Genomic DNA, 27,874 nt, shown 5'->3' with positions numbered 1-27,874 from the left:
AGTAGACTCTTTACTATATATAGCATCGTCTGGCAACACATGGAAGAATCCATTCAAGCGACAAGAGTAAGAAGAAGATTGCTAGAAGATGATAAGGGAATAAGGGATCGATCGAAGAAGGGATAAATAATATTCTTATCCAAGAAGGCGATCATATGATACAAATTAACGAATCTTACCGAAATATTTTATATGCAGATATAACAGAGTAATCCTAATAACGTGTGAAAGGGAATTAACATTATTGTTTTTCTTTTCTACAATTCACTTTTAGGCGCATAATTTTTCTTTGGACCGAAACATTATAGGTTTTACCTATGACATATAAAGGGCATGCCCAAATTGTGTGTATACCTATTAAAAGACAAACTTTTTTTTTCTCTCATAGAATGAATTCATTGATTTTTGACATGGATATACATCAGTAGTGCATTGTAAATATTTATATATTAATTTGTATTTCTTAAAAAACAAATTAACTAGATAAGGAAACATCCAAAAACAGTCGTCTGTCTGTCGACAATGCATCGATGCCAGCGTCTCATAATAGTTGTTGTTACGTAGCTTTTTCTTAATTTGGGGTGCATTACAAACTACACGGCTCTAAAAAGTCTCATTATATTTTTTACAAATTTCATATTACCCCTTATGTCAATGGCGCAGAGGTCAAAAGTATATATTCTCCAATCCACAATTACGCACATAATTTATATTTGACTGGAACTATATGTTAAGTACTTACATTTATAAGGTAACCGCGTAGAAACCCCACAACCTCTTAAAAGCTACACATATTTTCGTCGAAATTACCTCTAAATAGTTTTGTACATGACTTTTTATGGTTTGATAAATCATATATTTTTAGGTATATATATTTCATATCAGATTTTGTGTCGCAGCATACGTGTGAATAATCCAGATTTTTATATAATTTTTATATATGAGATATAATGGGAATGCGCGAATTGCATGTATATATGATCCAACATAGAAAATATATATATAACGTTTTGAAATTTTCTCTTTTAAAAGGTATACTATAATTGCTTTTATTACCTCCGTTCTTAACAACTCTGAGATCAGATCTAAACTTATATTGATCTATTTTCAGTAGAAACGTAAGTTATTGACAGCACTAAGAGTTATAACTACTTATTTGGATAAATAACTAAGGCTAAAAGACAAACTATATTTGGATTAATTGATTTTAGGCATGGATATACATCAGTCGTGCATTATAGACATTTCCATATTGAATTTCTTAGATTCTTTTTTTTTTTCATTAGATAGGAAAACATCCCAAAACTATCATCGATTGTCAACAATGTATCAATGCCAGCACTTCATAATAGTTGTCATTAGGTATATTTTTCTTAGTTTAGGGTACAATAGCAAGTAATGGCCAAGAGGTTAATTATATGAATCCGACATAGGAATATAGCCATGAATATTCTACTAGCTATGAATTTTTGATCCGATGACTCTAACAGTTAGAGTCTAACTGAATATCGAGAGTTTTCTTTGCCTTTGTGAGAAATTGCATCTGGGAGCATCTGAAACATTAATTTTTGTTGGCCCATTGAGCCCAAGCACATAATGATTTGATAATCATAGGCCCATACAATAATAGAATCAGATGGACGGCTGAGATTTCTTTTGACTTATCAGCTAGTAAAGTAAGCTTTGGAGTGACTTTCTCTACCTTCTGCCTATAAATATTCTAAAACGCAGAGAAAATTAGATAAACTGAGAAGAAAGAAACCTTTGGTAGCAGCAGATAAAAGGCAAAGCTCTTCTTGGTTTCACTTGGTTTTTGTTGATTTTTTAAAATGTATATGTTTTGAACATTCTCTTCATTGATTTTCAAATAGATATTCGAGTAATTTCTTTAAATAAAATCAAATCTTTTTGAATGATTTTTCCCATTGGTTTTGAAAATGGGTTTGTACAATATTTTCAAGCTAATATTAGATCTTTCTTATATATTTCGTAGGTTTTCAAAATGGGTTTGCTTTAATTTCTTAAGAAAAGTATATATAAATCTTTTGAGTTCATGCATATTTCCACAGGTTTACGTAACCCTAATTAACTAGCTCTAGCTTACAAACCATGCAGTAACTTTGGCTCCAAGCTCTCGTTGAATCATGGCGTTGATCTTACCTGCTTATCCTTTCCCCCATACTTTCGGTATTATCTTCTGAAACAAAGCTCATGTCATATCTCTCTTTCACATTTTTTTTCTCCCTTTACGTACGTAGCCGATCCAGTTAGTTCCTTTTCTTTTCAATGTTGATGGTAGCAGAAGGGTATTACGCTACCAACAACCCATTTCAGAAACATGGGCCAAAAGGATTCACCGAAACCAAGATGATTGGGGTCAGGAAATTGTTCGTGAGGACTGATTTACCAGGGGTTGGACAAGATGAGTATACTGCTTCCATTGACGAGTCAAAAAAATCTGTGACTATCAGAACCTGGCCGCCACCTCCCTTCATAAATATCGCATTCCACCCCCGCATATACAAAACCACTACTCATCTCAAGTGCGATTGCTGCGAGATAGGGAGTTTCACCCATCAAGTATCCGACGGCGTTCTCAGACTAGTCATCACCATGACCCCCATCAACAATCAAGATCAGATCCCTGATGTCCAAGAAGAAGGTATGGGTTTTTTCTTGATCTGCTCTTTTCACATTTCGTATCTCAACATTACATTAAGTCTTTCGCGATAGTTATCAACTCTTTAAATTTTCACCTCTATACTTGTTTTTTTGTTGGTCATAGGTCGCCACAGATTTCTCCATGACACGGACAATTATGGTAATTTCATTTTTTTTTTTAAATTACATTATATAGTGGTCAGTTTCAGTGTGTCAATGGGAATTTTGTTGTTCTGATTGTGTGGAGCAGCCGCGGAGTTTACGGGTCATACACTGCTGGTACACCCAGACTTGCTGTTGCCCGAAGGATCGCCGCCGCGTATGGCTTATGCGTTCAAGCAGCTCCCAGACGGCAGCGCACATGTGAGTTTAGACATGCCTGGCGTTTCCAAAGGTTACTTCACTGCCGAAGTCGAGGATGGGACGAGAGTGATTGTGACTGGTCGAGCTCCTGCCGTTAGTCACGACTCAAATGGTCGGTTCTACTCTGCTATCGCGGCTACGATCTCCAATCCTACCGGCACAAACCTCGTTTTTACGGTGGAGGGCGGCCCTGAGAACGGTGTGTTGCGCCTCAACATCCGCGTCTAGGTTGATTCCATGATGAAACCTTCGCGTTTCTTAGTTCCATATTCCGCAGAAGATCTCGGGATTATGTCGTTTTTTTAAATGTTTTTCATCATCAGCACGTTTCAAAGACGCATTTATAACGTATTAATAAATAATTTATGGCCCTAATAACTTTCATTCCCCGATGTGTCTATCAAATTGCAAAGAATAACTACAAATATATTTTTGCAACGAGTACACTGAAGTTTTGAGGGCAATTAACTCTTTGAGCAGGAAGCAAATAATAAAAGGTTTCACCAATAAACTCACCACACATCCTTTCCACTTTTCTATCTGTTGAAACATCTCTCTATACATGGATAGATGACGAAAAGAGGCTTACATAATGTGAAACTGTCTTCGAATCTCTCTGCAACACGTCTTCTTTGTCATCCTTGTGATTTAATCACCGCCTGCATGCATTTCACACACTAATTTATTTCCGAGAATTCACTTTTGTACTCTTCTTCGTGATGGTGACTATAAGTTTGGTGATTTAAAAAGACGAGGTTCTGTTTTTTTCTAATTATCAATGGGGGAAGTATTAAAGAAAAGGAGTTGGACAAACAGCAGCTTCTGTACAGACTTAAAGAAACAAGCACGACAAAAACTAGCGGTGTCAAACGGCCCTCAGCGAATTTAGGACAGGACAATAGACTGTCATGTCTACAAAACGCATTCTAAACTATCTAACATGAATCTATCAGCACGAATGGAGTAATATTCAATTGCCAGGTTCATGATCGTGTACTATTAATACATTTAGAGCAGGAAGTAAATGAGATTTCTTTTCCACTTTTCTGTCTGTTGAAACAGCTCTTCACAATTTACACATATAGGTAGATGACAAATGGGGTTATAAAATGTGAAACATGCAAGTTTTCTATCACATTCAGCTACCAAAACAGTTCTCCAACCCAATGTTGACACAAGGACATGTTGTTACACACATAGTTCCAATTTCGAAGTCTAAATGCGACCATGAAACTATCACAACAATGCTTCTTTAAACTTCAAAATATGCTTTGTGTCTAGCAACTTGTAAATTATTATCACACTCCAAACTATCTACCATGACTCTCTATCAACACAAATGAAGTACAAGCTTTAAGTTTTGATATATAAGTATACACTTAATGAAAAAAGAAAGAAAGAAGAAGCTCTCTCACCTCCGTGAAAAGCCACCGCTTCTCTGGCTCTGCTTCATGAAAAGGGCTCTCTCTCTTTCCTTCTCAACCCTCTCCCTCTTCAACCGCTCCTCCCTCAGCTCCTTCAAGCTCTTCTTCCCACTCTTCTTCTTAGACTCACCTCCACGTCCACCATCATCCTCCTCCTCCTCACCACCACCACAACCAACTCTATTATCTTCATACTTACGTTTGTTCTCAACGTACCAAGGAAGCTTCACTCCTTTACCAGCAACACCATACCCCAACCTATACCTCTCCTCATCTGGATCCCCCGCCCTCGCAGCAGCATCTTTCGCAGAGGCTCTAGCAGTCGCAGCAGCTTCTTTCCTCATCTTCTTCCTTCTATGATCTTCCTCCTCCCCAGGCTTATCACCATCCTTCTTCGGCAACTCGATGGGGTCGAAGATCTTGATCCCTTCGAAGAGATTGATGTGACCAGTCTTAGGCTCCTCCGGTTCAACAATCTTTTCCGCCGGAGCAGGAGCAGGAGCGGCGTCTTTAGCTTTCTCCGCCTCGGGAGAAGATCGTTTAAGAGGAGCTAAGCCGCGGACGTTACGGAGAACCTCGAGACGAGACTGGGCGTCTCGCTTTCTAGCTTCCTCGCGCTGAATCTGAGCTTCCTTCGCGGCGGCTTCCTCGTCCTTGCGGACTTTCTCTCTGTTGTCGAAGTTGTAGACGTTCCACCGCTTCTGCGGGAGGATGTTCAAACCACCGTGGCCTCCCATGGCTTACAGCTCAATCAACTTCAAAAATCAAATTCGGATTGTTCAAATTGGTGAATTCCGAAACCCTAATCTCCGGAGGAGCAAAAGATAGAGATCTCGTAAAACTGAATTAGAGTTTCTGTTTTGATGAAACTGAATGAATCAGGAGATGGGATGAAATCTTCAAAGCGAATTTTAAGAATAATCGAATCGATAAGGAAAGTTCGATTACCAGAATATTAACGCCGGGGAGCTTTGATCGGAAGAGGAGAGTGACGATGACGTTCTCGAGAAATTGGATTTTTTTTTTGGAATAAGTAGAGAGTTTTATATTATTTTTTACTTTAAGGCCCATTGGGCCAAATATGATATTTTTGATAATTGGCTAACCCAGTATAGCTCCGCACGTGGGGCAGTTTGTCCCTCCTATGCTTTTGCTTATTTGGTAGCACTTGATTAACACATGTAAACCCCAACGATTCTCATGTCAAAGCACACAGTGGCACAAGTATGTTAAAAATATTTGACATTAAGCTGCCACAACTACATCTAATTTCTGTAAATATCTTGGACAGACGATCCATGTATGGTTCAGAAGATCCATATATAAATTAGATACAGCTCAATTATATGAATCTTTTTTTGGGCATGTGTTATTAATAGGGAATTCAGCCAAAAAAAACACGAACTTTACAGGAATTGCCAAAAGAAACCTGGACATATTGGCTGGCAAAAAAAACACCATACTTTTGTTGACTTTTTCAGTTTATTAAGCAACTTAGGATTGACTGACCAGATTAACACACCGTTAGAAGAGTTAACAGATATTTAAGACGGCTTTAAGCGACGTTAATTGGGGGCGTTAATTAAGACGACCTCGTTTTATCTCTTTGTCTGATTAAAGACAAATGAATGAAACGACATCGTTTTAGGTAACTTTGTTATTAAAAATATGTGCTTTCCGCGGGTCGAACTCGTGCACTCGTGATCAATGGTAGGGGTTGTGCCACTGAGCTAGTGGACTTTTCAATGGATTAATGAACAGAGTTATTTTTAAACTATGAAATATGAGGTAAATGAATCAAAAAGAAACGACGACGTTTTCCTCTTCGTCTTCAATCTTTTAACGAACACGAACCCTAAATTCCCAAAATCTCAAATCGTGTTTCCTCTTCAAGCTCGATTCCCTCCTTTCCTTCTTCGAGTATCGCATGATGAGTTCGGGTTGTGAGGATTCGTCTGTCAATGCGATGGGTATTCGTGGTATTTCGGGGAAATGCGAGTGTGGTCGAAGCACTGCGATATACACATCAAAATCGAAGCAGAATCCAGGAAGAACCTTCTTTAGATGCCCAACGTTTCGAAATGTAAGTGTTTTATTTGATTATGGGTGCAACTGATTGTGTTTAAGAAATTGTTTGAACATAAAAGCTTCAATGGCAAGGTAGTGAGATGTAATAGTCATTCATGATTCTATTTGTCCAGGATCACTTGTATAAATGGGTAGATGAAGCTGTCTACGAAGAGGTTCAGGATGCATTGCCAAAAGTCGAGTGCTTTGCATCGGATCTCATGAAAATTAAAATGGAGATCGAAAGCTTCAAAACTGCAGAGGAAGAGTTGAAAGAAGATGTTAGGAAGGCGAGCAGTGAACTTAAGAAGCTGAATGTGATCATGAAAGTGGGTTTTGTGATGGTTTTCTTAAGCATTGTCGCATGTCTTGTGTTGATCATGTTTGATAAAGCAAATGGGTTGTCTTTGAATAGCTACTAGGAGACTCTATTTATGTTATTGTAATGGTTTCAGTGATTTGAACTCATGGTTTATTTGAGTCTAATGTTGTAAGACTGTTTATGTTATTCTAAAGATTTCGACTTATGGTTTATGTAAATCGGTAGTAGTTAAAACAACATCATGAACACACCAAAAAGACACCATCTTGTTACAAAAGCATAGAGTAAACCATCATACAAAAGCATTCCGAGAGAGACACCATCTTGTTCCAAAAGCACAAGAGTAAACATAAGCATTTAAACATAGATAAACAAAAGAGTAGTTCTTGTTCCAAAAGCATTTAAATTGATCTAAAACCATCTTCCCCACGCTCCTGTCTGTGATGCTTGACCTTGTGAAGCTTGTGAAGATTGTGGAATTTCCCATGGTGATGCTTGAGCTTGTGACGAGTGAGCTTGTGACGAGTGAGCTTGTGAGGCTTCAGCTTGTGAGTCTTCAAAATGTAGTCCCTATACCATATAAATGAATCGTCAATAACATCAAAAAACGCAGACACATTACCAATAGCTAAAAAACTAAGAACATAACCTGATTTTTCCTTGGTCTGCCTCTCGGTTTCTTAGCTGGACTCTCAACAGAAGCATTCCGACATGTATTTTTGTAGTGGCCTTCTTCTTTGCAATTAGAGCATGTCATAACTCTGTTCACACGGCTCAGCTTGGTGGTAGACACATTCTCATTAGCTCCCTTCTTTCTATCATGGTTCCTAGGCCTACCAGGATTTCCCTTTCGATTAGGTGGTGGAATCACACCTAATCTATTGGTCTGAGGCCACTCTATCATCCCATTTACCGGACTGATCCCATAACTGTACGTTTCACGCCACCTAGAAGTTGTGTAGCAAGGAGCAACAAATTCAGAAAGCTTTCTTTTCGCACCAAGGATGACCTTAGCAGCATGGATGCATGGAATACCATTCATTTGCCAGCTTCGACATGCACAAGTCTCTTTCTCCAAACTCACAACATATGACTGGTCTTCATGCTCCACCTCAGTCTCTGGCCCAATTGCCCAACGCAGTATACACTCTTTGGACTTCTTCTCAACTATGTCTAACGCTTTATGTGTCTTCATGGTGAACCTAGTCTTCCTGTCGGTAGCCATCTTAGACCTATTGTAGATCCTAGTCATACATTGGCGCCTTATCTCCTCTAACATGTCGAGCAGAGGCTTCTTCCTAGCCTCCCTGATGGTCTTGTTGAAGGACTCACACAAGTTGTTCAGATTATCATTGCAGTAGGAGCCTATCTTGAAGAAAGCTCTAGACCAAGTCTCTGGCTTCGTCTTTATCAGAGATGCATGTGCACCGGAATCATAGGTCTTAAGCTCAGCCATGTGGTAGTTGAACATACCAGGAGTGTAGCTCCTTGCAATCAACCAGAAGAACCTCTGTAACATTAGATCTTTTCCACCTTTTCTCCAGTTTTCGTATATATGTCGACAACACTGCCGATGCTCAGCTTCTGGAAGGAGGGTATGAACTGCCTTCACTAATCCCTACAAGATCAGAAACAAAAAAAATTAGAAACTAGAATCAAACATTCACAGAATCAAACAAGAAAGCAAAGTGTTTACCTTTTGTTTGTCAGACATGATAACAAATCCTTTCCCATCTTCCAATCCCAAATCCAAGACCAAACGCTTCACAAACCAATCCCAGTTTGTATCATTCTCTATCTCCACTACAGCCCAAGCAATAGGGACAATCCTATTGTCTCCATCTCTTCCGACAGCAGCCAACAACTGTCCCTTGATGTCCCATTTCAAAAAAGCTCCATCTAAGCCAATAACTGGCCTACAAGTCTTCTTCCATGCTTCTTTTTGTGCTTGGAAACACATGTAGAGCCTATAGAACCTCTGCTTGCTTCCAACTGTGGCTCCTGGTATGGTCTCAATGTCAATGGTTGATCTAGAATTACTCCTGAAGATCTCTGCTTGGTAATCCCAGATTTTATCAAAATGCTCCTCATGTGTCTTCCTCCTTTCTCTCATCAACTTCGTCTTGGCCTTAATGCACGAGTTTTCCTTGACTTCCATCTTATACTCCCTCAAGATCTCAGCCTGTATCTCCTTCGCTGTGATCTTAGGATTCAGCCTTAACCTCTCAGTAAATAGACTTGCAATTGCTGACCTCTTAAGTATCCTCGACTGCCCTGTCTTCTCACACTTATGGTCATTGACGTATGTCTTTACCATCAGCTTCTGTTTCCTCTTATCGTAAGAACAATAGACCATCCAGGGACATGGATCCTCATCAACTCTCATTTCAGCAGCACATTTTGCACCCATCTTCAAGCTACTGGATCTGTAGTACTTGATGTTGTATCTGGTTTTGAGTGTATATCTCAGACAAGTATGTTTGAAGTCCTCAGCATCTGAAAATGTCTTGCCAAGCCGAAGGAGCTCCGTTGGATCAGTGTCTGCTCTGTAAGCTTCCGCAGGTATCATCTCCTCTTCATTCTCATAATCTGATGACACAGGATCAGGGATTTTATCATCATCCCATGCATCATCATCCCCTTCGTCTTCATCAACCTCACAGTCATCATTTCTTGCTTCATCACCAAACAGTAGACCCAAATCTCTACAGTTTTCTTCCTCAATGCCACCAATACCATTCTCATTCTCTAATTCAAGCAGACCATCTTCTAATTCTCGCCTACCATCATTTTCTATATTTCCAAATTCCTCTTCTTCATTTGTCTCCTTCTGGGGACATTCTTCTTCTTCTTCATCTACCTGCTTATTCTTCGAGTTTCCAGGAGGAGGAGACACAGTTAGAACACCAGTAACCTTCTGCTTCTTCGATTGTCTCGGAGACGGAGTTGAACCACCGTATGGTGTCCCACGCCTCGTAACCTTCTCCGGAGATGACACAGGCGACCCATATTGTGTCCCACGCCTTGTCTTCGACGCCTCTGTAGATGCCAACATCGATATCCCTTCAACTCTTTTACTCTTCCTCGATCTCTCCGGCGATGACAAACTCACAGAAGCACCGCGTTTTCCACCCTTCTTCGCCGCTCCCTTAGGTTCAGACGCACTCTTATCACCACCTTTTCCACCCTTCTTCGCTGCTCCCTTAGGTTCAGACGCACTCTCATCACCACCTTTTCCACCCTTCTTCGACTGTTGAACCGCTTCTTCACTCCCGTAATCGAAATTCCTCATCGCTCCCCAAATCACTACCTCCTTTCCATTCCTTGTGAACTTCGTCTTCACCATCTACAGAGACTAATCCCCAAATCGATTTGAGTTTCTGAGAAATTAGGGTTACGATTTGATTAATCTCCAAATCGATCATCCACATATTTTGATCAATAAAACTAAATATGTATGGTAATCTTTCGAAAAGTCCACTAGCTCAGTGGCAAACCCCCCCCCCCCCCCCTAAGGACCACGAGTTTAGGAGTTCGAGTCCAACCAAAAACAATTTTTATCAAACAAAACGACGGCGTCTTGAGATTTTGTCTTAAACAAAACAACTGGATGAAACGACGTCGTTTCACTAAACGGCAGTATTTAACGGTTAGTTAACACTGTCGTAACTGTCGGTTAACGGTGTGTGAATATGGTCAGTCAATCGTAAGTTTCTTAATAAACTTTAAAAGTCAACAAAAATGCAGGGTTTTATTGGCCAGGCTCGAGTACAGGTTTCTTTTGGCAATTTCTGCTAAGTTCGTGTTTTTTTTAGCCGAATTCCCGTTATTAATATGTGCAGAGAATAGATCTCTTTTCGGACCAACGGTTGTCTTCAAGTAGCCATGTCAAGCTCCGGAGCTGGCAGTGGCAAGACATGATCAGACGAACTTAAACGGGCCTTCAGTATCAATTCCATTTAAAAGCAACACGCTCAATTGAATTCCAGTAGTTACCCTTCCGTATTCGTCTTCATAACCCGCTAGGTAAGGGGTAAATATGTCATATCATGCAGAAACGTGATCCCGTCATATGCGGTGCTTCTTCTTTATCCTTTTTCGTAGGCAATATTAACATGCACAGCTTCCTCCTACACCGTCAGCAATATGGACGGCTGTGATTTATCTCTTGGTATTAATTAATAGGTACCGTCAGATTCTCATCGATTTTCTAGAAGCAAAGTACCACGTCAGCTGAGGAGTTTAGATGTTATCATGCTCAGTCTGTATGCAATTCCTTGCCTTATCACAAACACATATTTGGAAGTTGTTTGTTTTGCCTTTTTCTGTTTTTTTTTTAATAAGCGTTTGATCAGAGAAGAGTTTGATCGCAGAAAAGCTTCATCAACAACAGGTTCAGTCACGGATTTTTTAACCCTCTTTTTGTCTTATTTCGAACTGGGACTTGTTTTAGATAACTTAGGTTGTGTTTCTATGTTGATCACTCGATCTTGGTTCGCAGACTCTGTAGCGTTTAGGACATCTCTGAGAATTTGTTTATCTTTAGGACTTGATATTCGATTTTGAGTGGTGGCGTAACTGGTTTAATATGTATATATAGGGCGTGTAAGTAATGGCAAAAAGCACGTTCAAGGAAGAGCATGACCTAGGTTTGAATCGAACCTTTCTTCTTGTTTTTGGTGTTTTAATTCTCGCTTTTGATCATGTTTTCTCTTTTGAACCTTCAGAGAAGAGAAGTGCAGAGGCTGCTCGGATTAGAGAGAAATATTCAGATAGGATTCCGGTGAGACCTCAGTGTTTTTCTTACATATATCCAAAGTCTTATTTGATTTGAATATTGTGTCCTGTTCCATGTTCGGACCAATCCTTTGATTCTGCTTAATTAGTGACACTTACGACTTAGTGAGTTGATTTGCTTAGTTCATGCATGTGGATCAGTGCTTCATGATTCATATGGTTAAAAGTGACCGTTGACTTGAGTGATGATTGTTACACATTTTGTATATCTGTGGGATCCAGGTGATTGTTGAGAAGGCTGAGAAGAGTGATATACCAACCATCGACAAGAAAAAGTATGCATGTCTATTAATATCCATCTTATTCGGACCTGACTTGTGAATGACAGCAAAGCTTTTTTTTTTTTTTGGTAGATACCTAGTCCCTGCTGATTTGACAGTGGGACAATTCGTGTATGTCATTCGCAAAAGAATCAAACTCAATTCAGAAAAGGCCATCTTTATATTTGTCGACAATGTCCTTCCTCCAACAGGTAAAAACACATAAGATTATTCAAAGACGTTTTCCCAGTGAACATACGAAGTTTTAAACTGGTTTATGTGATAACCTTTTCAGGTGCTCTTATGTCTGCTGTGTATGAAGAGAAAAAGGATGATGATGGGTTCCTCTATGTCACTTACAGCGGAGAACACACATTTGGATCAACATAGATCTCTTGCTCTATATTTCATCTCCTTATTTCATTATCTAAGCAAACAGCCTATGTACTTCTCTAAGAACTGTCGGTTGGGCGTTAATGTGTACAAAAAAAAACATAAAATCATGTATATAATATGGTCTCTCGTATTCCCCTTTTTCTTCTCTGGAAACCTACTTTCTGTGTTACCATCGCAACAAACTTGACTATGTATTTTTGATGTTTTTCACTCTATAAGCCGACATCACATGATGCCGTGAGGGCACATGCATGGTAGTTACAAACGCAAAAAGGCTTTTATATACCCAACCTAAATAAAAGTAGCAGCAGGAATTGTACCACGTGACGAACACGGTCGGTGCCGGTTGAGGACGGCCGATGATGTTAAGAAAGAGCCCCACATTGTCGTTGACGGTCGGACCATGCTGTATTGTTCTAATTTTTACACTTTCAATATTGATTTTGTTTCTTTGTTTAAATTTTATCTAAAGTTTTAGCTTAAGATATAACATATATTTATGAATCTATGATCCTCAAAGATTCTCATTTAAGGTACCCCAAACCGGTCACGTGGAACATGAGAGAGAGAGACCCCGTATTTTTATGAAAAAGTTAGTTACTTTGACCGTTGAATGGAAGTTGAACGCAAAGACTCATGTCATAACCGGTCACTAGTAAAGACTTTATTAACTGTATAAAAGTGGATGGTAACGTAGTATATCTATAATAATGTCCTAATAAAGATAGTTATCTCGAAATGTTGTCACCAAGTTATCTCGAAATGTTGTCACCACAATTGAAAAAGTACATATGTCAAAGCTTAGAGATTATAAAATCTAGTGATCTTTGATATGTTGTATGATGTAGTTTCGGTTTTGGGAAAATTATTGAATTTCAGTCCATAAACTCATAGTAATCCAAAAATGATTATCACTGACTGACTTAGGCGAGTGATGTTATATAATTGTGTTATGTGCTCTACATTTCTGAATTAACTGCCGTTGAAATTGTAATAGTTGGATACAACAGTGATGGGTTACAGGGGGAAGAATAAGCTTAGGAGATGAAAGAAGGAAAAGCAGGAAACTGACCCCACGAAGACCCTCAAGTAGACAAAAGGTTTGGCCGATCAAGACATCCACTATGCATACGAATACGATAGATACTTGTATATAAATGCAGAAATGAATGTGAATATATTTGCAAAAATGGACAAGAGAGGAACAAGAGCATGTTATGATAATGAAGGACCTCCCCACCTGCATTCAATGTTTGTCTTACTCTCTTTACTCTCTTATTTATCTTTCTAATTCTGCCTACAAATACTCCTTCCCTATTCTCTTCTCTTACACTTATAAACACATTTCAAACTACATTTTTCCTGCTCTCATCTATCTTTTATTAGACAACATAAATATAAGTATTTGAAGAAGAAAAATAAGAGAGGTCATGTCTTGCTCTGTAAGGAGTAGATTCGCGATGGTGTTATGTATCATTATTTTGCTTTTGTCATCCAATGTTGGATATGCCAGTGCTCGTCGGCTAGGGCTTCGCAAGCATCACCACAAGGTTGCTTCTCTCGTACATGGCGGAGGGAAAAGGAGGGTGCTTGGTGGAATCGAGACAGGGGAAGTAGTGGTCATGGACTATCCTCAGCCTCATCGTAAGCCTCCCATCCACAACGAGAAGGCTTAACTGCTCGATCCATACCTCTTTATCTCTATCATACTGTTATTTTCATATATGTATGCATTCACCATGTTGCTGGTTGTAATGACTTGTCCTATATACAATAATATATACATGACCAACTTTTCTGTTCTCGATTCATCCTTAGAACAAACAAGCTGCACTACGTTTCTTCTAATGACAACCTTACATATGGATTTGACACTTTAAAGCTCTTGACCACAAGTTTAGCTCCAAGTAGCGTAAGTAGTAAGTAACTGATCAGAGCCGGTCATGGGCAATAGCCAGATGAAACATTAGTCTATGGTCCATAAATTATCAGTGGTTAATATGTATAATTCATTTGGCCTATAAATTGATTAAAAATACATGTACTGATGATCATTTAGTAGCTGTTCCAAACCCCATTAATTTCAGGGCCAACTGATAGCATCATTACAATGTATACCATTGTCTTTGAGAGGTACACACATTGCAGCTAAAATCTTAAGCTAGCCATAAGGCCACTAACACTTCATCAAGTTACATTAATGGTAAACTGTTCAATTAGGAAAAATGACGAAAATAATGTTAAAGTCAAAATATGAAGCATTATTTTACAATCTCCAATAAACGATCTTCAAACTCTGTGAATATTTCCACATAACAATGCACTCTGCCCAAAAAGAAGGGGAATCCTTATTTTATTATGAGAACAAAGCAGCAAAACTGATTACCCAAAAGGGAAACCCCAATAATACTGAGGTCTAAAGATGATTTTGGAACGATGATGTGTCACAGTAGCACAAATAGTGTGTTGTCTGAAGTGGGCCACTTCCACATACGGGAAACGAAGATAACATGATCAACACATCAATGCAGTAGGGTACAAGCCTAAGATTATTTATACACAATCAAAAGATTAACACCATTTATGTCTCTCTGCCTGATGCCTATTACCAACTCTGCTATCTTTTTTCTTTGTTCAACGATAATTCATTAAAGAAGAAGAGTTTTAGCCAGTAAGCCGGCCCATTACATAAGTTGGGTTTCTGAGAATGAATTTGACCAAAGCATCAGTCTGCCTATTCTCACCCCTTGGTAGAAAGAAAAAAGATAGATCGACGAACAGAGAAAAAGAAGTTTTGATGTCTTTGACAACACCGTAAATCTCTTTCTCGAAACGTTTGTCGTTGATGGCCCTGATCAGGGTTTGGTTGTCGGAGAACATTCGAAAAGGTGGGTCACTTTCATCGAAGACGTTGCTTGAAGGGCTGCTCTCATCGCTAAGGCTTCTGCCGCAAGAGGTGTAGTGACGTTGTGGTGGATTTGGCCTCCTCGTATTTCCAGATTGCGCGTAGGGTCCGTGATGATCCACGCCAGACCCGCTGTATGTGATCCTTTGTCCCAAGCCAGACCAACTCTGGTATCAAACTGTAAAAACGGAGGTTCTAGTTTTTAATATTAACGGGAAAGTACTAAAGACAATGAACTAAAAACAAAAGCTCAACTAACTTTGGGTCTCTATCAAATGCAAACAGTATTAAAATGTATTACACCTCCATTACAGACTTAGAAAAACAAGCAAGACAAAAAATACATGGTAACCATCCCGGCCTCTGTGACAATTAGGACAGGCAATAGACTGTAATGTCTTGGAAACATTTGGCAAGCACATGTGTGTGAATGAGAAAATTTCTGTAACTATTTATGTATACAAAAAACACCACAAAACTGTTTGTCTAATAGAAGAAACACAAGTGGGTAGAGGTTAGCCTCGTGAAACGCCCATGTCTTACACATGTCTAATATGTAATTAATAGCGTGTAGAGACTGTTGTACCAGCAGTGACCAGTGAGCAAGCACCAAGAGATGATCATCACAATACGAAAAATAATTGTAGGCTGCAGAAAAGTAGGTCAGCTTCAAACAGATATTTAATTCTCTCACGGAAATAACGGTTTGAAAACAAACTTACCGGTATGTTTGTCTTCACACCTATACATGTTACATACAGCATTGTGCTCAAACCAAGTCAGTTTGACGTCTCCTCAGAAGCAAGTCTCACTACACAAAAATTAGAGAAACTCAACATACTCACTTTGGTCTAAAGATCCTCACAATATTTCACTCTCCCAATAAACCATCTTCTTGCCCTCCAGAGACGAAATATTAATCAAAGGCCCCAAATTAAGTAATTGATATGTATAGATTTTAAGCTCTCTAAAATCTGATTAAAAATATATGTATCTAAGGCCCCAAATTAGAATCATATTAAACCTTCGCTAAAGATGACAAAATGGTATTTAAGGATGTATCTTAAAAGAGTTTAAATCCAACCATAATTTAATGGTATTTAGTTAATAGTTTCAAATGTTTTAAAATTTAATGTTGTTAGATTTTATATTCATAAATCATGAATCGTAAATTTTTGAAATCTGATGATATTAAATAAAGATTTAAATACTTTTCTAAACTTATTATGGTAAAAAAAAAAGGGTGATTTAGTTGTCAATTTTTAATTTTTTAATATTATTATTTGTATCTACATCTTTTCTAGCTATAAAAACTGTAAAACAGACATAAGTCGATACTATGAGTATCTGACCCCCAAAAAAAAAGACGATACTCTGAGCCTAGTCCCTTGAAGGTTCTCAAAAAAAAATAAAAAATGATGAGGTATTTTATTTGTCTCTCACTCATCCTTCTGCCTCTCGTATATAACGTGGAAGGACTTCAAATTGAGCCTAGTCCGTGGAAGCCGATCAGGAATGTACAACTTGGCTCCTACGTAGAGATCGGAAGGTTTGCGATTGAAGAGCATAACAAGCAGTCGGAGGAGATTCTGGCGTTCGTGAAAAACGTTAGGGGAAAAGAGCAATACGACAATGGCCTTAGGTACGCTCTGATAATCGCAACGAGGAATAGCGATGGTGTAGCAAAGAACTATGAGGCTGTCGTGTTTGAAAGGCATGTTATAGATAGGGTCCTTGAGTCTTTCAAGCCGATATAGATTTAACTTGGATTTTGTAAAAGTCGATCTCGTTAAATCTTATATATTAAAACAGAAGTCACAACCTTGATTAATGTGTGATTTTTTTAAAAATAGACCTAATGGACCTATTCATAGAAATTCATATTACATTTTAGTTTAGACTAATAATAAATCGAATTTTTAAAATATTTTAATCATAATATCTTTTGATATCTTTTCATTTTAAATATAAATATATTTATTTTAAAATTCTAACAAATCTGTTTAAAAAGATTTTTACAAGATCTTCATTTTCAAAATTATATTTAAATATTTTTGCTAATTTCGAAATTAGTTTAAAATATTATTATACATTAATATATTAAGTTATATAAAATTAAAAATAAAAAAATCTATAATATTTTATTTATTATATAATCATAATCAATCATATTAAAATAAAATTATTATATTGAGCTAAATATAATAAAATTGTATTAAATTTATATATTTATTTATTTTATTTTCGTAATTATAAAATATTTATGTTCAAAAATAAAATCTAATATGTTGGTAAGATGGGTTAACATTTTCAAACTATATAATACATGTATAACATTTAACATGTATTTCTTTAAAGTTAATAATATAAAATTTTTGTAACTACTTTAATCATAATATATTTTCATTTTAAATATAATATATATTGATATATTATATTTTAAAAATTCTAATAAATCTGTGTAAAAAAATTTAAACAATAACTTAATGTATTTTAAGTTATCGTTTAAAAAATGAAAATAAATAAATTATATCCTATTTTATCTACTTTATAGTCATGATCATGTTAAAATATAATTATTATACTAAAATAAATATGATAAAATTTTATTCAATTGATAAATTTATAAATTTTATTTTCATAAATATAAATTATTTATTTAAAATATAATATGATGATAGAACAACTTAAAATTAACAAACTATATAATACATATCTAAAAATTAACATATCTTAGACTTTTATATATACAATAATAAATTATCTAATATTGGCAAAAAAAAATCCAGTTTTGAAAAACGGGTCAAAATTTAGCATAAATTAAATACAAAATAATTTTTAAATATATTTTCTCATTAATATATTAATTTGGTTAATAACGAAATGCAAATACAATAAGATAAATATATAATAAGAAGTGGTAAATACATACAGTTTAAACAATTAATTAATTATAACATGTAAATTATAAAATTATTGTATTTGAAATAGTTATATAAATATTTAAGTATATGATTAACATTAAAAATATATACCACTTATGTTCTAAAAAAATAATTTATGTATAGAAAAGTGAAAAAAAACACCCGTGCGGTTGCACGGGTCAAAATCTAGTCTATACTATTAAAAGGAAAACAAATCTAAAAAATCTACCTATAAAATGTTACTGCACCCTTTCATTTTTTAGTCCAACTTATAATATAAAACCAAATATAATTAACCTTTATTAAGCAACCAAATAAAATCCTCTAACATTTTAATAAACCTATAATATATATCCAATCAAAAAGTATAACTAACCTCTATTTATATCCTATAACTTTTAAAATATCTACTTACGTTAGTTAAGGTCTTGGGTATTGACTCATTTTTGTATTCGATCATGGGAAGGAGAATTATGATTGTCATGGGGGAAAAGAAAATAATAATACACAAACATATTTGTTGTATATATGTTACAGAACTGTGAATACGAGGGAAGTTTTAGAGGTCAAGGAGTTTATAAAAGAATCGCTGATCCTGATCATGGTGGCAAGCAAAGTTTCATATTCATTATTCTAAATAGAAAAGGAGTCGATAATCATAATTATACAAATATATTACTATAATTCATACATTTATCAATAATGACTAACCATTTAAATATTATTTCCAGTTTAAAGGATCCAAGTGATCTAGAATAAAAATCGGAGGATTTTAGCAACATTTATAAATATTGGATAGCCTAACAAAATATTCTAACAATAAACATATATCACATTTTTTACTTTTAATCAAATAAAGAAATTAATGATAATACTTATAACATTTAATTATTTTTTAAAAGGGCAATTGTCAATAATAGCACCTTTTGAAGTTTATGTCTCAAAAATAGCACTAGAAGGAGAAAGTCACAAAAATGATATTCATTAAAGGGTAAAATATCCCTAATACCCTTGGTTTAAAATTAAATAAATAAACAAAAATAAATAAAAATAAATAAAAAAAAATAAAAAAAATAAAAAAAAATAAAAAAAAATAAAAAAAAAAAGAAATTTTTTTTATAGTTTCAGATTATATGTTTTCAGATTCGAAATTTTTATAATTTTTTTTTTGAAATTTTTTTTTTGAATTTTTTTTTTTTTTCAAATTTTCTTTTTATAATTTAAAAATACTTTTTGAAATTGTTTTTAAAATTTTTATTTTTTATTTTAGTATTTATTTTTTATAAAATTTTAAACCCTAATTCCAAAACCCCACCCCCTTAACTCTAAACCCTAAGGTTTGGATTAATTAACCCAAAGGGTATAAGTGTATATTTACCTCTTTAATGAAACCTATTTTTGTGACTTTGAGCCTTGAGTGCTACTTTGGGAACAAAAACTTGGTTTGGTGCTATCCTAGTCTTTTTCTCTTTTTAAAATGTAACCTTACTACTTTTAAATAATTATATGTTATTCACAAAATATTATTGAATACTTAAAATTTTATTTTAATTGAATTAGCCGCTTCCCATAACTATTTATTATTTTAAAAATCCCAACATTATTCTTTATGATACTTTTTCTCTAATAATATTCATCAACCATGGTTTTATGCAATAACGTTAAAAATCTAATATAAAAAGATTGTTGGACCGGAGTTAAACGTAATGGATCCAGACCGGTTATGGTATATTTCAAAATTTCCAAAAACCTAAAAATACCTGTTTATGAAAAAAAAAACCTGAAATCCCAAACAAATAAATACCTAAAAGTTTAAACTTTTACCCGAAAGCTGATCCAAGGAACTGAAAAATACGAAAATTTTATTCAAATACCAAAAATATATTTTTAAAATTTGAAATTTTACCCAAACCCGAAACTATAACCGTAAAACCAAACCCAAAATTTAAAAAAAATATCTATAACACCGAAAACATATTTGAGATATCCAAATATACCTAATATACACAAACTATTTTGGATACCTTGGGTACCGATTGAGTCTCGGATAGGACCCATACTTGAACAAAAACTCGCAAACCAAAAAAGTATATTATAGGTAATTTTCCATGGATCCGTACCCGAAGCAAACCTATATTTTGGGGTGGTTTCAGCTTTTTTCTTTTTGTTCTAATAAAACGATCAGACCTAAAAACAATGGTAAAAGAGTGTACATATAAAATCCTAAATGAACTAATTCACTGATTATATAATTTTAAAACAATTACTTCTTTGATATAATACAACTTTGAATCATAATATAATCCAAAAAATCCGTGCTTTCGAAGCGCAGATCAAATCTAGTCAATACTATTAAAAAGGAAGGAGTTTTAATAAATCTACTTACAAAAGGTTATTGGACCTATCTACTATTTATTATTTTTAGTCATACAAACAATTAATCTAACTATATAAATCCCGTAAATTGATCTAACCGATTTTTGTCCAACAATCTATATGGTGGGCCCTTAACCTCAAACACAATTATACTTTTAGCATCGCCCTATCATTATTAGAATTTATATTGTATGAAGCGCACCATGAGATTGATGTTAACAAAGCTTGCATAATTTTACATCGACAAATAGTTTACAATCTCATCATCTCCATTCATGAAAAGCTATGAAATAAATATATGAAATAATTATGTTAAGAACAAAGTACAAACTACATCATTGTTCCGCAATGTTTAAATTCAACTATAAATTATGTTATGATTTTACCTATCAAAATCGAAGAATCCAAAAAATCATGAACATGAAAAATACCAAAACCAAAACAATTAACCGAACATATTCAAATACCTAAAAGCTCTCAAAATCTTACTTCAAATTTGACCCGAAAAACAAAAAAATACCCAAAATTTCATCAAAAATTTAAATTTTTATCTAAAACTCAAAACTATAACCAAAAACACAATCCCATAACGTAAAATATGTTTGTAAAAATGAAAACATATCTGAAATAAATATACATAATCACAAAATATTTTAGTTGCTTTGGGTATATGATTGGGTCTCGGGTAAGATCCGGACTCGAAACAAGATCTGTAGGTCCAAGAAAACACCTAATAAGTATTTTTCCTGAACTTAGACCCGAACCAATTATGTATTTTCGGGTAGATTTTTTAGATCCAAGTAAAATATCCAGACCCAACAGAGAGTTAAATAAGACTGTACATACAAAATCTCAAATAAACTAACTCATAAATTATATAACTTTTTTAATAAATTCCTACTTGGACATAATACGGCTTTGTAACATAATAACTTACAGCAACCCCAAAATACGAACTCATATGAAAATCTGTTTGTAATCTAGTTAATTATTATATAAAGATATCAGAGGTACGTTTCTTTGAGATCTATATATATATAAATATGTTTCTCTCCTGTGAGAGAGACACATCATCAATTAGAAACAGCAGAAGGCGACACGTGTCTCATAGCAAAATTTATCACGCTTTCGTTTGGATCCTATTGGGCCTGCGAGCTAAGATTTTGTAAGTTTTGAATAACTTTAATTGAGTTGAATGATGTAAAAAGAAGTTAGCCCGTTTAAACCTTCGTCTTCTCACTTTCTTCAAGAATGGCTAATCTAAAATTTAAGAAAGGATTCTTTGTATTTCTGCGAGAAGCGTTTAATAACGGCGTGAATCCACTGTTCGTATCGATTCGAGTTCTTCTCACCGGCAATGGAAAACCAGTACCGTTACGGATTATATTAAATCGTCGTCATTAACTCATTCTCCCTATTCATTCCACTGTTTCTCATTCAGTGCATCTCTTCTTCTTTAAGTCGGTGAATCTGCAAGTATAAATAATTGAGTTTGTATTGTATAATTCATCATTTCATGCTTCAATTTCCGTTGTTACTGCCTTCTTTGTTTTGGATTTGAGCTCTCCGGCTTTAATGAATTCATGGACGTGTTTCTGCGATCAGGTTGGAGTGAAAGCTCATGGGACAGCGAAGAGAATGGCTTTCTTCCCGGCAGTTAGGGAGGAGACGGGGATCGATCGAGCTAGGACTAGGAGAGAGTGGAGTCGGGGAGTTTGTCTCCGATGGAAATGGCGAAGGAGATGGTGGTTGAGTAGGAGCTGCGGCTGCTACTGAACTGAGGGAGAGATTAGGAGTGAGAGAGTGTGTGAAGGAAAGAGGCCATGTTTGTGGAGGTTGGGAAGATGAATGGTTTGATTTTTGACCGACTGTGGTGTTACATTTCCCGGTGGAGCAGAGCAGTCGTGTCTTATCCTCTGGTCTCCACATACCGGAAAGAAATCCGGAGACGTTAAGCAAGTGCGTTGAGTCCAAACATCATCTATAATGCCATCATTAACAACAACTTCCCAATGCTCTCATGATCTCTCATTCAGTGTCTCTCCCACTACTTGGATAGAGTGAAACTGCGAGTATAAATATGTAAGTCTCAATCCTCTTCAAATCATCACTTCAATCCTTTGACTCTCAAATTCGGTACGATAAAGGCAGAATGTGAATAAGGGTGGTGATCTCATGGCTGTTTATATTGCTTTGGTGGATGAGGAGGGGATATATTTTCTTAACTTATGCTCTGATATTTTACACCAAAAGTAGAGCTTATTATTTCTATTTACTCGACGCCCCGTTTCTATTAGGTTCTCGGAGAAGACCAGTTTTGTTGAGATTGCAGAAAGCATTAACCATTTCCTTACGTTGAATCTCTCTTTGTAGTTACAACATGGTCAATTATAGGAAAGGACAAACAAGAGCGATGGTGACTCCTTCTTGGCATGTTCTTTGAATCATTGCAACTTCTTAAGATTTCTCAAGCCCACATCAGGTATATTATATTTAATTATTTACAGCTCCTTTAAAACATAGATATTTGTCTTCAAGCTTTCAGCTGTCCAGTAAGACAATCATAGGGTTTCTAATTTTACAGAGATATTTTGGTGTTGCAATTGGCAGAGGAAAACAAGCTACTAAAACATAAGCTACTGTGAATGTGTTCGCTATAATCGTACTGTGCTTTATGTGTATGGTCTGAAGCAGTTATAACGAACTTCACAATGGACCAGGCAAGTAGATTATGAAACCACGAAGAGCTTCTACGGTTAATGGGATTGATGATACTGATTAACAAACTAAATGGAGGTATAGCTTTACAACAAATGTTTCTTGATTGCATAGCTGTTGGCCATTTTGGACCTGCTCATCAAGGTTTACTCTTTACTAATCCTCAAATTCAAATTTGGTATATTTAGTTTTCTACCTCTTTAGATGGCTTTCACAATCAAATCTTCAGTATTTATATTGTTCTTTCTAAATAATTTGTCTCTTGCGTAAGGAAATGAATTAGATATATACTCTTCTGATTTATGTTTGTATAGATAACAAATTGAACTCCATCATAGAATTACAATATCATATTTATTCATTGTGTGCACATTCTTTCATGGCAGGAATAGTAGATAGTCAGGGGCTCAAGTCACCCTCATGATGATGACAACAGGCGGAGGAAGACATAACGCCATCTACAGTTCTGAAAAATGGTGAAGAACTTGAAATGTTGAAATTCCATATGTCTACTTCATAAAAGTACCTTCTCATTGCAGTGTTCTTGCTCAAGAAACCCAACCATGCTAGATGGCTGGATGTTAGACTCCACTAGAGGAAATCAGTGGAAATGGATAATCGTAAAAGAAATCAAAAGTAAGTTGTGGAAACAATATCTGTGTAACTGTGTTTCTCACTTCTTCTTTTTTTAGAACAAGGCTTTAGAATCTGAGTTTCGCTTTTGGTGTAAATTTCCTATTTGATGACAAGCGTACGTAGTGGCAATTGCTCTGTTGACATATACATTTCGTGTTAATTTGTTCTTATCTATTTTTATGAGTTCATTTACAACTATTATTTATTTTAGCTATTTGATAGTTTTAGTAAAAATGTATTTATATGTTACAATGATACCCAAAACGAAGGCTTTTTTTTTCAGTAGGCACGGCACTGAGTAACACATGCTACTGCTAAGTTCATCAATTGATTCCCTAACGATCATTTCTTTTTGCTATCATATTTTTAATAGTTTTCATAAATAAAATAATAGTGCCATTTACTTTTTTGAGTGAAAATATAATTCACTTATGCTACAAAGTTCCATTGTCTGTATATCTATCTGACAGAAATAATCATCAATTGGTCAACATAAAAAAATTTATAATGTATTATACTATATTTTAAAAGAAACTATGATAATGTTTAAGTTTACTCTAATTCTTTTCTGTAAAATAACATCTCATCATAAAGTACGTAAAAGAATATGTTTACAGAAGAGAAATAAAACTGGTTATTTTGAAAGATAAATACAAGTGGGTTAAATCATTTATATATGTCTCTAAATATTATTATAGAAATAAATATAGAAATGTCTTGAAGATGTTCTAAGCAACTTTTATGATGTTAGTTGTTTAAAAAAATAATCCTCTCTGTTTATAGAAAAAAAATATATCATAATTTAGCTTGAATGCAACTTAGGATCTCTTCAAAGAAACCGAATTCAACCAATTGGTTCTCTAAATCTTGACAACAAAAACATCTTGATAGCTAATCTCGAATGGAACATAGAAACTATTATGAATTTCTTCTCCCATAATCTGAAATCCCCATACTTAAGATTTAAGACTAACCAAAAAATGGTCCAAAGATACTCATATTTGGTCCTAACAAACAGTGAAACTTATTTTACCAAAATCGATTATCACCCAACAATAAACCTAAGAAATGAGACGATGAACATCAAAAACAACATTCTCAACCCATGAACACTATTTCGACCCAGCTGGATGGCTAATGTTTGGTTTGTCAATTTCTCACTAAAGTTGAAATTTTCGTTTTGGAAAATTATGCAAAGGCCTTACGGCTGGTGAGAGCCTCAAACAGAGTTGTATACATTAGTTGTTTGATACAAATTATTCAACTGCAAATGACATAACAACTCAATCATGGTGATGACATAAAAGAAAAAAAATTCAAAACAAAAATTACTTACAAACAAACTAACCAACAACTTAAATTAATAAAATAGAATATCTCAATACCAGCCAAACGTTCCTTACACCGCATCTCTATATTGAAAGAGAAGTGTTATGGAACTAATATGATCTTTATAATGCCACCAAGAAAGTGCCATCTCAATAATCTTGAAAACGATGCATTTTATTACTATAAATAAATGGAGAAGTTTTTGGAGTTGGTTTAGAGTGACTAACAAGTGCATACACTCATCGACCAGTACTTAGTTTTCACACTTTCGTGTTTCAATATTTTCTTATTTTTATTAGCTTTGCTTTACTACCTTCTTCGCATTCAATATAACATTCTAATTTTAATAAGAATGCAACTTCAAATAATCATTATTTCCACTCTAATAGCATGTCGAAAGACTATGATTTCAACATAAACAGTAATTACTCTTATAACATACACAAAAAATTATCCACAACCCAATTCTTCCGAACCTAAAATATTACAAATCATAAATAACATACCGACTATGAAATCAAACTTTTGTAAAATGAAACAACATGAAGACCATTTGAAGCTCTCGCAGCATATCAATACCAAATCTCTTTAATTTTAAAAAAAAACTATTATTTATTTTGGACAACATAAACAGCTATTGTAAACAAGTAAAACATATCTTATCACATATAATTTTTCCTCGCTTAAATTTTTTTAAAAGACATAAATCATTATCACACACATCTCTTGTAAATGCAAACCTAAAACATAAACTACAAAATCATACAAAAAAGTAAAAATCTAGATCACAAGTACAGTATATCCCGCCCGTAGGGCGGGCCTACCCTAGTTTAATATAAAAATCTGTTACTTGGAGATTTGACTCGAACGACGAGGATGTGATGCATTTCCGTGCATGCAGACGTCGATATATTTATCAAATTTATTTCTTTATTAATATGAAAATTACTGAATTATACATTTAAATGTTAAATATTCAGTTGAAATCAACCATCAGGACTTGTTTGTATGTCATATGCTGAAGATTGATCTAATTTGGTTGACCATGATCACTTTTTTACCTGTTGCAATTTCCACCTGAACGGCTAAACTTTCGGAAGTTTGTCTAGACTCGGTCATCAGCAAAAGGTGGGATATGTTCGTGGAGGTACATGTGAATAATGTAAAGATAGATTAATTAAGAAATTAGAGTTCAAATGGGTAAAGTTGACATGGATGGATATATCATGATTTTACTATATATTTTCAAGTTTAATGCTCCTTTAATGGATGTAATGACTAATGAGTACCATCGCAATTCATCTCAAACACCATTTTACAGTGGGAGACCAATGAAAGAGCGAATCAGTTTATAACATAAAGCATTTAGATCGAGAGAAGCTTTAATGATTTTGGTTGATCACCGATGCACTTAACCCTCAAAGAATTAATATATTGTCATGGAGTACAATACAACGATATAAGCTGAAGCCATTAATTAGTTATAAATGCAAAAACATTCTAAAATCTTGTTCACTGTTTATACGGGGTTTAAACTGACTAGATTGAAAGAACTCGAAGGTGGGATGAATAAAAACGTTTTATTAGATCTGACCAAGAGCTTACAAGAGTGACAAAGAGGTTATGGAGACAAACCGGTGTTCGGGGAGCTAACCGGGAGGGTACAAGGCGGTGAGAGATAAAGAGAGACTAAAACCCTAAATCTAGCCGCTCAGTCTTTGTGTGTAAAGTGTCGATCCCTTTCTTGTTGTTGCCTCCTCTCCTTTTATAGGCTCTCCGTCTTCGTATGCCCTAATCCGAGTGCGCTTTTGGGCCTTAGTTCGAGAAGGCTGAGTATATGGACCTTCAGAGAATCCCTCTGAGCCGAGTACTTTTGGTCGGCTTTACCGTTGGCTAAAAGCACTCTGAGGCCGAGCCGACGACTCTACTCGCCGAGCTGAGTAGGTCTCTCGATTAGCAGACTAGACCTTGTTATTCGATGGACCTTGTGAAAGGATGTAATCCATTTTCTACATTCATGTTCTAAGATGCGTAATTTATGCTATCTTATTCATAGAGAGATATGATGATCGTATATGTGAGAAGTGTAAGTAGTCAATGCCCATTTACACATTCGTTCTTGTTTGGAAGCCCATTTGAGCAATGTAGTAGAATTATCAATTCAAAAAAAAAATGTAGTAGAATTATATAGACTTTGATTGAATGAGCTATAGCTAGCCTTCTTTTCCCTCTAAATGTATGTCATCTTTAGTTTTTGCAAACAAATGTACATTCTGAAGCTGTCTACTTTTGTTGTGAACGAGTAGATAAAATATGAAGAAATTTTTTTCGTGTTTCTAAGCAAACTTAATTTGTTGCTAAAAAAAACATATCTAATTTGATAGTTTAGCTTTTAATTATGAAAAATTACCAAAACACTACATTAATTATTATTTGTTGAAAATTGAAAAATGTTCGATTTATTGACAATTTTTTTTTTGTCTGGGCAGATAAAAATGAGTGATCTACTCATGTAAAGTTTACTTTGTTATTTTCTAAAGAAGAGTGCTTTATTTGGAACAAAATCGACGGGGTTTACTTTTTAGGTGAAAGGACAAAGATATATATAAATGAAATAGTTGGTGGACCTCTTGTTTTGGCGGCATGTTTACTCTTTTTATTCGTCATTAGTGATTTAGTGGCGACGATGACTTTTG

General features: G+C 35.1%; 7 protein-coding genes and 3 long non-coding RNA genes across 17 annotated transcripts; 6 read left to right on the top strand and 4 right to left on the bottom strand.

Annotated features, from left to right (window-relative positions):
* The first annotated feature begins 1,639 nt into the window (after positions 1–1,639).
* LOC103860863 (putative 57 kDa heat shock protein) lies at positions 1,640–3,453 on the top strand. Of its 4 annotated transcripts, none has more exons than XM_009138536.3 (5): positions 1,640–1,784; positions 2,116–2,187; positions 2,303–2,662; positions 2,786–2,821; positions 2,912–3,453. In XM_009138536.3, the coding sequence occupies exons 2-5, from the start codon at positions 2,145–2,147 to the stop codon at positions 3,250–3,252; spliced, it is 780 nt and encodes a 259-aa protein (XP_009136784.1). In that variant the 5' UTR covers positions 1,640–1,784; positions 2,116–2,144; the 3' UTR covers positions 3,253–3,453. The 4 variants fall into 4 exon arrangements, with proteins under 4 accessions (XP_009136784.1, XP_009136782.1, XP_009136783.1 ...); XM_009138534.3 differs by having other exon boundaries at positions 2,300–2,662; XM_009138535.3 differs by having other exon boundaries at positions 1,732–1,831; positions 2,300–2,662.
* LOC103860864 (leukocyte receptor cluster member 1) lies at positions 3,440–5,471 on the bottom strand. Of its 5 annotated transcripts, XM_033288913.1 has the most exons (4): positions 5,397–5,466; positions 5,236–5,250; positions 4,440–5,205; positions 3,440–3,683 (listed from the first exon to the last, which is right to left on the bottom strand). In XM_033288913.1, the coding sequence occupies exons 3-4, from the start codon at positions 5,183–5,185 to the stop codon at positions 3,677–3,679; spliced, it is 753 nt and encodes a 250-aa protein (XP_033144804.1). In that variant the 5' UTR covers positions 5,186–5,205; positions 5,236–5,250; positions 5,397–5,466; the 3' UTR covers positions 3,440–3,676. The 5 variants fall into 5 exon arrangements, with proteins under 5 accessions (XP_033144804.1, XP_009136786.2, XP_033144803.1 ...); XM_009138538.2 differs by lacking the exon at positions 5,236–5,250 and having other exon boundaries at positions 4,440–5,203; positions 5,397–5,467; XM_033288912.1 differs by having other exon boundaries at positions 4,440–5,303; positions 5,397–5,454.
* A 243-nt stretch (positions 5,472–5,714) lies between these two features.
* Positions 5,715–7,127, top strand: LOC103860862 (uncharacterized protein At1g43920, Chloroplastic-like). Its single transcript, XM_009138533.2, has 2 exons — positions 5,715–6,531; positions 6,650–7,127. The coding sequence occupies exons 1-2, from the start codon at positions 6,376–6,378 to the stop codon at positions 6,935–6,937; spliced, it is 444 nt and encodes a 147-aa protein (XP_009136781.1). The 5' UTR covers positions 5,715–6,375; the 3' UTR covers positions 6,938–7,127.
* On the bottom strand, positions 7,082–10,790 carry LOC103860861. The gene is made up of 2 exons (XM_033288874.1): positions 7,487–10,790; positions 7,082–7,407 (listed from the first exon to the last, which is right to left on the bottom strand). The coding sequence occupies exon 1, from the start codon at positions 10,181–10,183 to the stop codon at positions 8,501–8,503; it is 1,683 nt and encodes a 560-aa protein (XP_033144765.1). The 5' UTR covers positions 10,184–10,790; the 3' UTR covers positions 7,082–7,407; positions 7,487–8,500.
* Positions 7,249–8,356, bottom strand: LOC117132629. Its single transcript, XM_033287391.1, has 2 exons — positions 7,487–8,356; positions 7,249–7,407 (listed from the first exon to the last, which is right to left on the bottom strand). The coding sequence occupies exons 1-2, from the start codon at positions 8,354–8,356 to the stop codon at positions 7,249–7,251; spliced, it is 1,029 nt and encodes a 342-aa protein (XP_033143282.1).
* Positions 10,791–11,024: 234 nt separating the features above from the next.
* Positions 11,025–12,435, top strand: LOC103860860 (autophagy-related protein 8f). The gene is made up of 6 exons (XM_009138531.3): positions 11,025–11,230; positions 11,438–11,486; positions 11,565–11,620; positions 11,857–11,909; positions 11,988–12,106; positions 12,190–12,435. Exons 2-6 carry the CDS (start codon positions 11,450–11,452, stop codon positions 12,282–12,284), a joined length of 360 nt encoding a protein of 119 aa, XP_009136779.1. The 5' UTR covers positions 11,025–11,230; positions 11,438–11,449; the 3' UTR covers positions 12,285–12,435.
* A 266-nt stretch (positions 12,436–12,701) lies between these two features.
* Positions 12,702–14,094, top strand: LOC103860859 (root meristem growth factor 6). Its single transcript, XM_009138529.3, has one exon. It carries the CDS (start codon positions 13,721–13,723, stop codon positions 13,964–13,966), a length of 246 nt encoding a protein of 81 aa, XP_009136777.1. The 5' UTR covers positions 12,702–13,720; the 3' UTR covers positions 13,967–14,094.
* Positions 14,095–15,509: 1,415 nt separating this feature from the next.
* On the bottom strand, positions 15,510–16,059 carry LOC103860858. The gene is made up of 2 exons (XR_004456859.1): positions 15,918–16,059; positions 15,510–15,843 (listed from the first exon to the last, which is right to left on the bottom strand). It is a non-coding gene; the product is annotated as an uncharacterized LOC103860858 (long non-coding RNA).
* A 640-nt stretch (positions 16,060–16,699) lies between these two features.
* On the top strand, positions 16,700–18,813 carry LOC117133025. Its single transcript, XR_004456855.1, has 2 exons — positions 16,700–16,837; positions 18,657–18,813. It is a non-coding gene; the product is annotated as an uncharacterized LOC117133025 (long non-coding RNA).
* Positions 18,814–19,581: 768 nt separating this feature from the next.
* Positions 19,582–24,050, top strand: LOC103860856. The gene is made up of 4 exons (XR_631431.3): positions 19,582–22,577; positions 22,869–22,977; positions 23,080–23,357; positions 23,600–24,050. It is a non-coding gene; the product is annotated as an uncharacterized LOC103860856 (long non-coding RNA).
* Positions 24,051–27,874: the final 3,824 nt, after the last annotated feature.

This window comes from Brassica rapa, chromosome A03, assembly GCF_000309985.2.
Source record: "Brassica rapa cultivar Chiifu-401-42 chromosome A03, CAAS_Brap_v3.01, whole genome shotgun sequence".
Lineage (NCBI taxonomy): Eukaryota > Viridiplantae > Streptophyta > Magnoliopsida > Brassicales > Brassicaceae > Brassica > Brassica rapa.
The sequence above is the reverse complement of the archived record's forward strand: the minus strand, read 5'-3'. Positions and strand labels throughout refer to the sequence as shown.

Coding starts and splice junctions, on each gene's coding strand:
- LOC103860863 (XM_009138534.3), top strand. CDS start 2,145: ATGGCGTTGATCTTACCTGCTTATCCTTTCCCCCATACTTTCG. Junction 2,663..2,785: donor CCCTGATGTCCAAGAAGAAG/GTATGGGTTTTT, acceptor TGTTGGTCATAG/GTCGCCACAGATTTCTCCAT. Junction 2,822..2,911: donor CCATGACACGGACAATTATG/GTAATTTCATTT, acceptor TGTGTGGAGCAG/CCGCGGAGTTTACGGGTCAT.
- LOC103860864 (XM_009138538.2), bottom strand. CDS start 5,185: ATGGGAGGCCACGGTGGTTTGAACATCCTCCCGCAGAAGCGGTGGAAC.
- LOC103860862 (XM_009138533.2), top strand. CDS start 6,376: ATGATGAGTTCGGGTTGTGAGGATTCGTCTGTCAATGCGATGGGTATT. Junction 6,532..6,649: donor GATGCCCAACGTTTCGAAAT/GTAAGTGTTTTA, acceptor CTATTTGTCCAG/GATCACTTGTATAAATGGGT.
- LOC117132629 (XM_033287391.1), bottom strand. CDS start 8,356: ATGTTACAGAGGTTCTTCTGGTTGATTGCAAGGAGCTACACTCCTGGT. Junction 7,408..7,486: donor GCAGACCAAGGAAAAATCAG/GTTATGTTCTTA, acceptor TATATGGTATAG/GGACTACATTTTGAAGACTC.
- LOC103860861 (XM_033288874.1), bottom strand. CDS start 10,183: ATGGTGAAGACGAAGTTCACAAGGAATGGAAAGGAGGTAGTGATTTGG.
- LOC103860860 (XM_009138531.3), top strand. CDS start 11,450: ATGGCAAAAAGCACGTTCAAGGAAGAGCATGACCTAG. Junction 11,621..11,856: donor AATATTCAGATAGGATTCCG/GTGAGACCTCAG, acceptor TGTGGGATCCAG/GTGATTGTTGAGAAGGCTGA. Junction 11,910..11,987: donor CCAACCATCGACAAGAAAAA/GTATGCATGTCT, acceptor TTTTTTTGGTAG/ATACCTAGTCCCTGCTGATT.
- LOC103860859 (XM_009138529.3), top strand. CDS start 13,721: ATGTCTTGCTCTGTAAGGAGTAGATTCGCGATGGTGTTATGTATCATT.